At 41.2% G+C, this 13,488-nt stretch overlaps 1 protein-coding gene across 1 annotated transcript in view; it reads right to left on the bottom strand.

Annotated features, from left to right (window-relative positions):
• MGAT5 (alpha-1,6-mannosylglycoprotein 6-beta-N-acetylglucosaminyltransferase) overlaps positions 1 to 13,488 on the bottom strand; it is a gene marked incomplete at both ends in the record, with an annotated part of 228,820 nt that overhangs the window by 133,911 nt on the left and 81,421 nt on the right. Inside the window, 3 exons of the mRNA XM_079710109.1 lie at positions 461 to 630; positions 4,107 to 4,268; positions 6,491 to 6,562. Coding sequence (XP_079566235.1) covers positions 461 to 630; positions 4,107 to 4,268; positions 6,491 to 6,562 — 404 coding nt within the window. The remainder of the gene's footprint in view (positions 1 to 460; positions 631 to 4,106; positions 4,269 to 6,490; positions 6,563 to 13,488) is intronic.

Raw genomic sequence — 13,488 nt, 5'->3', positions numbered from 1 at the left:
AAAGTGGGCTAACTGAAATAGGATTGGATCAGGGCTTTCAAGAAACTCATTCTATCCAAATTAAATTGCAAACAGGAACCTGCCCTGTTTGAAGATTTAGAAAGCTTGCTGTTGAGTAGGGAAGGGTATGAGTTTCAGCAAGAGACAGGGAATTAGGAAAGTCAATCATGTTTCCTGCTGCAGATGCTGGAAGCACCTGTAACAGCAAAGAATAAGCTCCTTAGTTTGAATTTTCTGGCATTCATTTATCAAGCCTCTGGAGCCTGCAGCTACAATGAAAACATATTAGCCTTTTCACAGTGTATGTATTTAGCTTCTGAAAATAATCTTCTTATCTCCTGTTTCGTGAATTATCACTTTCATTTTCCTCCACAAGAAATTACACACCAATAGAGGGCTTTAAGAGTTTACAATTTCTTTTTTGTATTCTGATTTTAAAATTGAAAAATAATCTCCTTACTCCTTGAGCTCCGCCAGTGAAGCTGAAATCCTAATGTCATGGCCCAGTAAGTACAGAGATGTAATTAAATCACTCCACTGAACTAATTCACCAAGAGGGCCACCACTGAAAGCTGTCTCTGCAATCTTAAATCCAGATTCCTTAGTCAGGAGGCCCAGGTGAACAAGGACCTGAAAAAACAAAAAACAACAAAAAAAAGAAGAGGCACATACTGATTCCCGTCGGACAAAGTACAAACTCCACAGTAACCTACCAAAAAGCCACCACCAATTCCAAAGTCATGTTTACGTTCTAATGAAATCTCAACATGGGGTAAACAATTTTTCTAGAAGGTACAGAGAAAGGAAGGAAATGATTTTTCATTGTTTTCTTAGAGAAATAAAGTCATTACTGAATTTGGTATGGCTATGAGTATGAGGTAGGGACAGATAATCCTATTTTCCAAAAGTGGGGTACATTTGGAAAATCGGAATTAAAGGGGAATCAAGTAGGACAATACAATATCTTTTAACTATATTGGGCTTTTTTTCCACAGCTGGAATATCTTTAAGCTTTTAACACGGAAAATTTCAAACACTAACAAAAGTAGACATGACAATATAGTCAATTCCACTGGACTCAACAATTATTAACTTCAACAATGATTAACTCCTAACAAGTCTTATTTAATGTACATCCCTCACTTTCTCCCAACCCTTCTAGCTTATCTTGAAGCAAATCCTAGACAGCCCAACCTTTCATTTGTAAAGAGTTCAGTTGGAATTTCTAAAAGAAACAAACTTTCACTTAAAAAACATAACCGTTAACATCACCCCAATGCCCCTAACATAGCTATTAAATCCTTAGTATCATCCAATATCCAGTTAGTCTATACACTTGCTCAATTGTCACTTATTTTTTTCAAGAGCAGTTGGTTGAGTCAGAAGTCAAAGTGCACAAATTGTAATGCGTCATACATCTCTTCTTTAACCTACAGTGGTGCCCGATTATCCTTTTTTGGGGGGATAGAGGCTTGTAATTTATTTGTCAAAGAAATTGGGTTGTATTTCCAACAGAGTGTCTCACACTCTAGATTTTGCTGACTGTGTAACAGATTCTTCTGTCCCTTGTGTTTATGGTAAATTAGTAATCAGATTTGCAGCCATGATCAAATTTGTATTTGATTTTTGGGGCAATACTACTTCACAGGTGGTGCCGTGTACTTCCAGTGGTGAGAACAAAATCTGGGTGTTTCTGTTTTGTGATGTTAGCAGCTACTGATGATCACTAACTAGATGCAATAATCCATTAGGGGTTGCAAATGGTGATATTCTATCATTCCTTCTGCATTTATTAGCTGTAATACTTCTATAAAGAGAAACTACCCCTCACAAAGGACAGCTTACATAGAAAAAACCTGGTAAATACTTGATTCTTTCCTTTTACTTAACAGTTTTCAAAATAACTAATTTGTTCTTTAGCGTACTCTAATAATGACCAATGAGGATTTTAAATATATATATATATCATCATAAAATCATGAATATAAGTATATTTGATGTGTTTCATTAATCGCAGTTATTATTCTTACTGATTACCAAATTGTGCCATCTTGGGCAATGGGAGACTATTAAAGTTGGCTTCTAAGTTCTTTGACAAAATCCTAGTAGTCTTTGATAGTTTCTTTGCTCTCTGACACGACAAGGCGTTCCAAGCTCATCTTGTACAACGTCTGTCTCAGGCCTTAATCAGCCACTTTTCCAAGAAGCTTTTAGACCATTTAGTGAAAATGGTATTTAAAGATCAAAGTCTGGTGCCTAGCATACTCTAGATGATCACTGTTTATAGGCCTTTTCAGTGGACATAGCTAGAAAATTTATTTTTCCTCGAGGATAAAAATAATCATGAGTTCACACTGGTTTTTCCAATTCAAACCCAGGATTACAGCAGCTTTATCCATTTTTATAACATTATCCATCTCACATCTGTTACTTCCTCTCTCCCACATTGAAAATTCCACTTCTCCAGGACACTAACGTAATTGCTAATTTGCTTTATTCCAATACACATAATGGATTCGGAAGGAGAATACCAACACCACCACCTCTTACAGGATTAGAAAAATTGTTTTAAGATATTTTTGCAGTTTTTTTTAATCATTTGTGATATCCCATCAGAAACGTTCAAAGTACTGTGCTCTGAAGTCACTAAGAATAGCCCTTCTCTGTGTGCTTAGAGTAAAAGTGGACACGTGGTCAGTTCATTTGCTTTATTTTTTCCTTATGATTTTTTTTTGTAATTTGTTTTACACTTAAGTAAAATGATTCCAGTGTCAAATCTACAAATCAAGATATATTCAGAGAAGTCTAGTTTCTATATTTGTTGCCTCCACACTACCCCCTGACTCCCCTTATTAGACTTTTTTTAATTGTGGTAAAACATACATAAGCTTTACCATTTTAACCATTTTTAAGTGTACAGTTCAGTGGCATTAAGTACATTCACACTGTCGTGCAACCATTACCACCATCCATCTCCTTATTTTTAATTGCATGCTTTGCTATTCCATTCAAAAAATCTGAGCAAGAAGCATATATGTATATCATATATACATTATATATGTGTATATATGTGTGTGTATTTGTATATATCTATAGGTACACATGTAGGTATAGATACAGATATATAGATAAATTCCTTCTTCCTTTTAAAAATAATGTTCACTATTCTCCACCTACCATGTCTTCACATAACAATATATCCTGGAGATAACTGCAGAGGATTATATAGAAATTACTCTTTCTTTTCATAGCTCACCTGGATCTATGACCACATACTCTTTCCTGGAGGACTATTTGATGCCAGGATGTCTGGTCCTGCTGTCTCATAAACTCAAGGGATCTAAGCAAAACTGACTCATTAAACTGTGACTTGGGGTTCTGCAAGTGTATCTGTATTTTTGCCCCAAAGGTATCAAATTAGTCAAATTAGGAATACTAAACTCATTTTTCATTTATTTTTAGATATGGGAACAGATTGTTTACTTTTCTTGTTTATTCTTCATCAGAATAGTTAATCTAAAGTCATGGCCACTTGATGTATAACTAATAGGGTATAAGATCTTCATGCTCAGGGATATTACAGAGGTTTCCCCAGCATCTCCTCATGAACTTCAAAACAAATTGGCTCAAGTTTAATTTATAGTATCTCTCTCTCTCAGGAACATAAGCAGAAGCACCACCAAACAGAACAGCAATGAAACTCACCAGTTAGTTGCCCAAATCCCAGAGCTGACAAATACCAAGAATATGAAATTGTCATGATGATGTAAAACAGGAAGTTCTTCAAGATTGTATTCAGGTAAAGAAGAGAGAATTAAATTTCCTGATGCCACTGAGACAGAGTCAGAGGGTTCATAGCAAAATCTTACAAGCAGATATTCTGCCTGGCTTCACCCAAGAAACACGTGTGCCAGTTCCTGATAAGTATAATTATTGTAATCGGGGAAAAGGACAGCCCAAAAAATGGCTGTACAAGAAGAGACTGCACAGATTCACCCTGAGGGAATATCATTTGAGACATGACATTTCTCTTAGTCTTATCTCCACGAAAATCAAATTTTCAAGAAAACTGGCATCCAACTGAAGTGAATTAATCAGAAACTCACTTTCTTCCGCTTTCTCTTTTCAAGATTCTGCTTCTCTGCCAGGGACTTGATTGCCTGGATCCACGCATCAGCCATTCGCCGGATCCGTAGTCTCATCCATCGGAATTCTTCATGCTTTTTCATCATACTGTAGAGAATATTAAAATCCGTACGAATTTCTGCCTAGAAACAGAAATTTAATAAAAATGAGTAGAAGATAAGAAGTCCAAAAGCATAATGGTTTTCATGATGTGACATTTGAAAACTTGAAAGAGATAGTCAATTAAACACAAGGCTTCAAAAGTCTGGTCTGCTGAACAGCTTTGCTTGAAGCTCCCAGGACTGCAAATTGAGGCAAAGGCCTCTTGACTGCTGCTCTGCTATAAGGGACATCATTAAAAAATCAGAAGTAGAGAAAGGCAGCACAGACTTGCAAAGCCCTGAGCTACGTCAAAAATGCATATTTTACAGTGAATGTGCTTGATACACCTTGAAATTCTCTGCACCCGAATTTATTGGCCCCTTGATCTACTGCAGGGTAGCAGACTCCTGGGAAAACTGAAGTCAATTCTTAACAGGCTACCTGCCATTGTGTAGGCTGCCAAAAAGCCTCATTCTGTCCACAAAGTTAAGTAGGGAAATAAATGCTCACCTTCTAGTTTTGTCCCTATCCAAACAAACAAAAGTTTATTATTTTCTAAGGAATTTAAAAGCCAGGAATACCATTTTCCTATAGTAACTGAATAAAATTTCAAATTCAAGCCAAAAGGGCTTCCCTGGTGGTGCAGTGGTTAAGAATCCGCCTGCCAATGCAGGGGACACGGGTTTGAGCCCCGGTCCGGGAGCAACTAAGCCCGTGCGCCACAACTACTGAGCCTGCGCTCTAGAGCCCGCGAGCCACAGCTACCGAAGCCCGTGTGCCACAACTACTAAAGCCCACACACCTAGAGCCCATGCTCCGCAAGAAGAGAAGCCACCGCAACGAGAAGCCCGCGCACCACAACGAAGAGTCGCCCTCGCTCACCGCAACTAGAGAAAGCCCACGTGCAGCAGCAAAGACCCAACACAGTCAAAAATTAAAAAAAAAAAAAATTCAATCCAAAGTAACTTAAAAGTCAGGAAGACTACTTTTTTCTTTCTTTTTTTTTTTTTTTTTTTTTTTTTGCGGTACGCGGGCCTCTCACTGTTGTGGCCCCTCCCGTTGCAGAACACAGGCTCTGGACGCGCAGGCTCAGTGGCCATGGCTCACGGGCCCAGCCGCTCCGCGGCATGTGGGATCTTCCCGCATCGGGGCACGAACCCATGTCCCCTGCATCGGCAGGCTGACTCTTAACCACTGCACCACCAGGGAAGCCCAGGAAGACTATTTTTCTAAGATAGCTGGATGCAACCAGCAATTGAAATAACAGAGAAAAATAATAACACTAGTATTTTTTTCATATAACATCTAAATAAAACATTCACTAAATCCATCTTTCAGCAGTTACCATAGTTCATTCTAAAACTCATCTGACCATGTCCTTGACTCAACAGTTTCCCAAGAATCCCATGGTCTAAGTGAGGCTCAGCAAACTCTGGCTCTTAGACCAAATCTCCCTCGCTGCCTGTTTTTCCTACGTAAAGTTTTATCAGAACACAGTCACGCCCACTCATTTACACATTGCATAGGGCTGCCCTGTGCCACAGGTCAGAACTGAGTAGTTGCAACAGAGATCTGGCCTGCAAAGATGAAAATATTTACTATCTGCCCTGTCATAGAAAAAAATTAGTTGATCCCTGGGGTGAAGAATAAAGACTTGAGCTTTTAATACAAAGCTTTTCACAGCCCCTACCTACCTTTCCCATTTCGTCTTCATTCCAGCTCATCCAAACCCCTATGGCCTTGTCCCACTGAACCAGGTTCTACTCCCTGAAAATGCCAGGCTCTTGTACAGGCACCTTTCCCCTTGCCATCAGAGACATCTTTCTCTCCTTGACCTGGTATAAACTCATTCATCACTTTAAATTCGACTCCAAGGTCATCTTCTCTTTACATGCTCTCCTGACCCATGCAGGCTGAGATCGCCACTTCTTTATTAATTTCCATGGGCCTATGTTTCAGTGTTGACAGAGTCATTATTTACAACCATCACCTTCATTATTAAATCACTGGGCACCTCCACGTCTGGCACCAGGTGTTATTCGTATCAGTAGCCTATCATGTAGGAACCCTCAGAGAACTGCTCAATAAATAAACGTATGCTAACTGGTTGACTGATTTGGTCACTCAGACTTCCCCAGGGCTGGGGATAGAAGTTCTTCGGTTTACCGTTATTTCAGATTACAGCTGGCAGAAGACTCCACATGTATCACTTGGCATCATACTCAAATCACAAGCCTAGTAGGAGGTTTCCAAAATCACTTACCAATGAATTACGATCAGCTTCTTCGTAGGGGTTTTTTGCTCTCCAAGGTAAATGAGGACACCAATTTTCAACCTGAAAAATAGAAATCAGAGACACTAAGTATGCTGGTGCATCTGTAAATGAATTAATGTCTGTGCAAAGCTCCAAGCACAGTTCCTGGTACACAGGAAGTGGGTTAAGTGGGCTATTACTATTATCGGTCAGACTCCCACACTTTTAGCTAGCCATCCAGAGGCAGGGCCCCTTTCAGATGAAACAATAATCAGCCAAGGTCCCCAATGAGTATATCATGACACTTCACATCTGTCCTTCAAAGACTTCACAGTGGGGCTTCCCTGGTGGCGCAGTGGTTGAGAGTCCGCCTGCCAATGCAGGGGACACGGGTTCGTGCCCTGGTCCGGGAGGATCCCACATGCTGCGGAGCGGCTGGGCCCGTGAGCCATGGCCGCTGAGCCTGCGCGTCCGGAGCCTGTGTTCCGCAACGGGAGAGGCCACAACAGTGAGAGGCCCGTGTACCACAAAAAAAAAAAAAAAAAAAAAAAAGACCACAGTGACTGATTCCTTAATCATTTAATCCTCGAACTTCTACACAGAAGGAGGGGGGGCAGTCTTGCAGCAGAAAGTTAAAAGACGTGAACACTGCTGCCAGGGAATGGGAATGCAAAGGTGCCTCTGTACTATTTAGCGAGAGGACAAGAATGACTCATTATCTGCTGTGGTGTGGCAGGCAAGGAAACATCAAGGCATATGAGCCACAGAACTCCATCATGTATCTCCAAATTAGGTATGCAACCGAGAGTTTAAGGCTAACTGATCAAGGCTTCCCCTCATTTTCTGGCTGTTCACTTCACACTAACTCAAGGAACAGGGTGATAAAACCTATTGGAAAGAGAGATGAAAGAAAAAAAAAATCCCTCAGCAATCTTGTGAGAGCCATTCTGGAAGATGGACTGTTCTGTCAATGCACCGGAGTTTAGAGAGCTGCGGGAGGAGGAAAAAGAAAGGGGAAGTGCCAGATTTTACAGGAATGACTTCGACAAAGGTTAACAAAGAAAATTAGGCAAATTCACACGTTTTAGTAAATGAAAAATGCACTGAGCAATACTGATGTCTGACCTCTTTGCCAAAACTAGCCATATAATTCCAAGATAGCATGTCACCCATTTATTAATATATGAGGTTATTAAAGATGGCTAATAAACAGGTGCTGAAAATAATGTTTCTGTGGCCAGGCGGACCTATAAAAATGAAGAGTACAAGAGGGCGGGGGGCATCCTTGGAGGGTCACGGGGGGAGGAAGGGATGTGTGTGAGGTCAGAGCTCCTGGGTCAGCAATGCACAGTCATACAAGCTGGTTGGCCCTCCGGCTCCCAGTGAGTTTTCAAAGAAACAAAACAGTTTCACTACTCTAGAAATCTCTCTTAAAGCAAGGTGATTTTGACTAGGACCCGAAATAATTGGGCAATCTGCATAAAGCCCTCTGCCACTGCAAATGATCTGAAAGTAACAAGCAGAGGGCAAAAGCTTGGGGGAGGGTGGAATTCCTGGATAGGAAAAGTACACAATATTCTCTTTTCTTTTTGTGGAGTGAAATCAGACTTGACCATATTTGTGAATGACTTCAGAGACTCAAAAGGACTCCTCATAAGAAAAGTTGCAGTGGTTTTTACTCATAAAAAAAAGAAAATACTAACTTGCCTGGAATGCCTATGTCTAAATACTGAGCCCTTATATAGCAACATCACCATGAAAGGCAAAATCACCAAGGAAAAGCACTCTATTGATACAAATGAGAAAAGTGAGGGAGAAGCAGCAGAAAAGAAGCCTCCAAGGGGATGAAGCCTCGGCTGGTCCCAGCAGCACTACACACATGTGTGCCTTGTGTTCTCAGGCTGGACTGAATTATTTAATTCAAATTAAAATTTTGTAAATGAACTCAATAAGACAGTGCTTTAAAGCATATTTGTAACATGAAGGCTTCAAATGGATTGTAGACCTGATTGTGAGACCTTCCACTGCACAGAAAAAAGCATGAGGATGAGCAAGCAGGGTACAGATTTGTAGTCAACCCCACACAAAATAAATAACAAAATGTACACAGCAGCATGTGAGGATAAAAAATGTCCTCATGAAGAGCATGATAGGGAAAGATGAAACACGACTATGAATAAAGAAAATCAACCAAAAGGAGAGACATTAGTGAGGTCAGATAAAGGAGAGTACATTCACTCCTCTGTCCTTAGAAGAATCTTCTGAAATTTACTCTCATGAAAATACAGTCCAAGGTGATCTTCTAAAATACGACTTCCCTACAGAATACTCAAGACTTTAATTCCTCTTCGAAACTGATCTTTATCTCAGTTCTTCTTACTTTAAATCACTGGATAATACTGCGCAAGATTTCAAGGGCATCCCTGAAAGAATGGGAAATGGAGTCTGCCTATTTTAGCTTTTAGCAAGAAATCTTACCGTTACATATTCACTCGTAATGGAGGAAAAATCAATTCTGAACATCCTGACACAGGAGTACAGTGGGTTTTTAGGGTGGCTGTTTTTGTACGCAGTGATAGGATAACTGGTTAACAAAATAATTAAATTTTATATAAACCAATTACTCCACAGGGAGGGGGGAAAAAACAAACACATTTCTTTCTGAAACCTCAGAGGATTACCAGGATTGGAAGAAAGCCAACACCGGCAATAACTCCACGTACTGAAACAAAGAGCCCTCAAATGAGCAACATTTTCCTAAATAAGAACACCATTAATAACACTCAGGGAAAATCTTGCTCAGGGCTAATAATTCAGCCTCCTCATCCCTAACTGTTTTGTCTGATCTACCTTGGCTCCTTCAGTGAGTCTAACCACCCAGCACAGCATCCTACCAGGAAAGCTGGACCCCAGAATGAGCCCACTGTCTTCCTGATCTGGAAGCTCTTCTATTTCAACTCATTCTTACCATCTCTTTTCCTCTGCCTGTGGTCATCTTCCTTCATCTACTGCCTTGGCTATGCTTTATTCCAGCTGTGACCTTGGTGCTCTCCTTGGGACAGGATCTGTGGCACTGGACCCTCCCACTGTCTACCCTGACCTCTACCCGACTCCTGCAAGCTGGCAAGTCCTCCATCAAGCCCTCTGCCAGGGCAGGGACTGGACAGCCTTAAAATAGTCCACAAATCACCACAGTAAGTCTAAAAATTGAAAACCATCTGAGTTCACTGCAACACGCACACAACAATCGATAGAGGAGCAGAACCATGACTCTATTAACCTTCGATTTGAAGGCAAAACTTCTACAGGAACTAATCTTTTTAGTCCACTAGACTCAGGCTACAAAATGAAGAGGCAGCAGAAACAGAAAAGACCAGCCAGGCTAGACCTTTGGAACATTAAGGCATCTTCCACACAGAGGGCACAATGAATCACTTTTCTTGAGCAAGGAGATCTAAAATTACCCAATTTTATTTTTGACATTCCTCCTCCCAATGATTTAAACTTCTTTGATCTGAGAAGGTTTTGCAGCTTCATCACATACAATGTGAACCAAAGCAAAGTTCCTAAACAGACCTCATACTTACTTTCAAATTCCGTAGGATGGACAATTCATTACATTTAAGAAAAAAGAAACTGCTTATAGAGATTCCTACAGCTCGAGTTGGAATTTAAAGGGGGAAAAGAAGTAATAAAGTTATAGCAAAAATGAGTAGGAGATTTAACGTACATATGTGTGTACTTTGGTGTAACTGGCCTCTCTGCAGTAATGTTCTGTTCTTTTGAAAGAATAATAATCAGACTCCATTATGGCCTCTTCTCTCATGCTTAATGTGAAAGGTTTTGCTTTAATGGATCACTGACATAGAATTTCATGCTGTTTTTTTCCTAGAGTAAGTGTAATCAAAACTAAATGAGCAAAATGCATAAGAAGTCTGAGGTTATCTCTGGATATTGGTGTCATGGGTGCTTTGCATTTTCTTCTTTATGTGAATCTTCATATTACGACTTTTTTTTTTTTTTTACAATGAACGTTTCTTAATCAAATAAGTTTTAAAGGCATTACATTATATAAGCATACAGTCATTTACTGAAGGTTTACAGTTCAGGGAAAGAAAACAAATGAACTTGACTGCATCCCATCATTTAATCCCCTGAAGTGCCCTATGACGTGGGTACCATTGCCAGGTTACAAGTGAGGAAAGCAAGGCTTAAAGGGGCTGAGAACTTGCTGAGGTCCACTCACTAGTGAGCAGCAGGGCTGGGTGATGACTGAGATCTGTCGGTTCCTGGACCAGGACATGTCAGAGCCACCTTAAAGGCCAAGCTCAGTGAAGGGCAAGGATAAGAGAGCTGCTGAATGTGGAATCCACCAAAATGAATTCTATGCCCAACTCCACAAACAACTAGGGGGACAGCCTTAAACCATTTGACTTTCAGGTTTTCTCATCTACAAAATGAAGGTGCTGGTTTGGGTGACCTCTTAATAATTCTATTAGCTTTAAGATCTGAAAAAGATGGTTGGACATCATCCTGTCCGGCTAGTTGGTTACATACCAAAAGGATACCATTGACTATATCTATTCATTTGATCCACTGATGATACACACATACATACATACATCCACACGTATTGGTTGAACTGATGACATATCAAATATAGTTACTCATTAAGGGGCATGCTTCTAAAAAAGACTTCTTCACCCCACTCCACTCCCCTCCCTGGCCTACTCCCCCGTCTAAAGTTTTGAACAGGAAATGCACATGGTAAAGGATGTCCACACATGTGAGTGGTTCTGCTCATCCTCTCCATCAAACACCTGAGATGATGAATATTTGGGCCAAATTGCTTATTAGGAAAGGTTGTGCCTGTGGGGTGAGTAGGAGACGAAGAAGAAAAGCGACCATATGCCAGGAGCCAAGCACTAGGAAAAGCGCTTCACACACATTATGTCCTTTGGTCTCCACACAATCCTCTGAGCAAGGCCCATCATGACGGAGGTGCAGGGCAGCCCCACAGCTGGGGACGGAAGTGCTGTCTGTCCTGCACAGGGCCGTACGCTTAGCAGAGAAGCCAGACGTGTGGTTCCTGCAGTCCCACAAACACAGTCCAGCCTTTGATATTAGAGTATGATTGCCTAGATCTTCTCTACAAAATCCTTCAGGAAGGGTTTCCTCTGCCTCTATTGCAGGGCAGTGCTGGAAGGGCCATGAAAGTGATGGTAACTCCCTGCCTGCAGCCCTCGACCCTGATGTCTCTTCCGCGCAGCAGGGGTGATTGTTTCAAAGCCTAAAGTGGATTACATCCTACACTAACTCAGACCCTTCAGTGGCTTCTCCTCGCCCTCAGAATAAAACCCAGAATTTATCCTCAACCTTACGCTGCCTGCCTCACTACCCCCATCCCCCAAAGAACTCCCTTCCAAGTCCAAACACACGCCAGGCTCATTTCTTACCTCGGGAGGGTCACCAGGTTTGTGAGGGGAGGGGAAAAGATGCTCAAATTCGAATTTCAGACAAAGGATGATTTTTCTTTTTGGTATGTTGCATGCAGTATTTGTCATATACTCGCAGTTAAAAATGAAATAAAACACTCTTTCCCTGAAATTCATTATCATTGGGCATCTTGTATTTTACCTGGTAACCCCATACCTCAGCGCTTCGGCATCTGCTCTCTCTCTACCTGAAACACTCTTCCTTCCAGTGTTCCCATGCCTGCCTCCCTCCCTCCTTCCCTCCCTCCCTGCCACACTATGCTCCATCTTTTCCTCTGAGAAGCCTTCCCTGGCCTGCTTCCCTGGCCACTCTACCTCCTTACTCTGTTTTTCCTCAGCACACTTACCACATGTGGAAATTATCTGACCCATGGGTTGACTACTAATTGCTGTCCCATCCGAATGTAAGCTCCTTGAGGACAGAAACTTCAGCTGGCCTGTTTCCTCAGCCCCGAGTGGAGGCCCTGGCACACAGCAGGTCCTCAATCATTACTTGTTACACAGTAAACAAAAAAAATCAAAGACATGACTTGAGTACTTAAGATATTCATGATAAGATACTCTTTTCCATTTAAGTGACACTTATCTATTTTCATCCTTTCATTAGAACCTTTCAAAATACCCTGAGGGAAGCAGGGCAGGCTTTACCTTGACTTCAGTGGGGAGAAACCAGTCTGAAAACTCAAGGGAATGTTCTAGGCCACATGGGTGGGAGTTGGATCCAGATAGGCAATCAGGCCCATGTATTTTCTTTTCTTTTTTCCATGTAAGGCATCTTATTTTAAATATAGCAGTCTGTACATTGTCAACCCCAATCTATCCATATATTTTCTATAATATATAATGCTGCCCCCTACCACGGGAGGGGTGGCAGGAATATCACAGAGACTATGGAACTGATTGTGTGCAAGAGAGACCCGAGGGCTGGGGAGATCCGAGACAGGGCTACTCAGGATGTTAGGGAAGGGGCAGGACTTCAAGAGAAATTGCTGTAAGTTTTCAACATACCACAAACCAGTGGGGTTCTAGTGACAGGATGTCAGAGTTTCAAAAACCCATCCCAAATCTCTGTGGGATGAGACCTGTCAATTTCCTTTACACAGGAGAGGTAGCAAACGAATTCCTCCGTCGTGAATCACACAGATAATACAGAGAGATGCTTCTTACATTGCACAGTGGAAGAACCGGCCTCACTGGGCCTGCATCCACACTGAGGACACAAGAGCCACAGTCACCCCATTTATAAAGGTAGTCACATTCCAGTGACCAAGGACAGAATTCCTCTTTTGTGGTAATGTGCAATTTTGCCAGAAGCGTAGATCCAGGTAAATAATGCAGAGTGACAATAAGAATAAAAGCTGGGCAAGAAAACTGTGCCTTCCAATATAATTGGCTCGTTCCATTCTAATAGTCTAAACTGATCCCCTGCATTCCCTTATAGATAAAATATTAGAAAGCTTATATTAAAATTGTTAATAAGTGCTCAAAATGCCCTTGCTTCATGTCTCAAAC

This window comes from Hyperoodon ampullatus (assembly GCF_949752795.1).
Source record: "Hyperoodon ampullatus genome assembly, chromosome: 8".
In the NCBI taxonomy this organism is placed as follows: domain Eukaryota; kingdom Metazoa; phylum Chordata; class Mammalia; order Artiodactyla; family Ziphiidae; genus Hyperoodon; species Hyperoodon ampullatus.
This window is presented reverse-complemented; position numbering and strand designations above follow the sequence as displayed.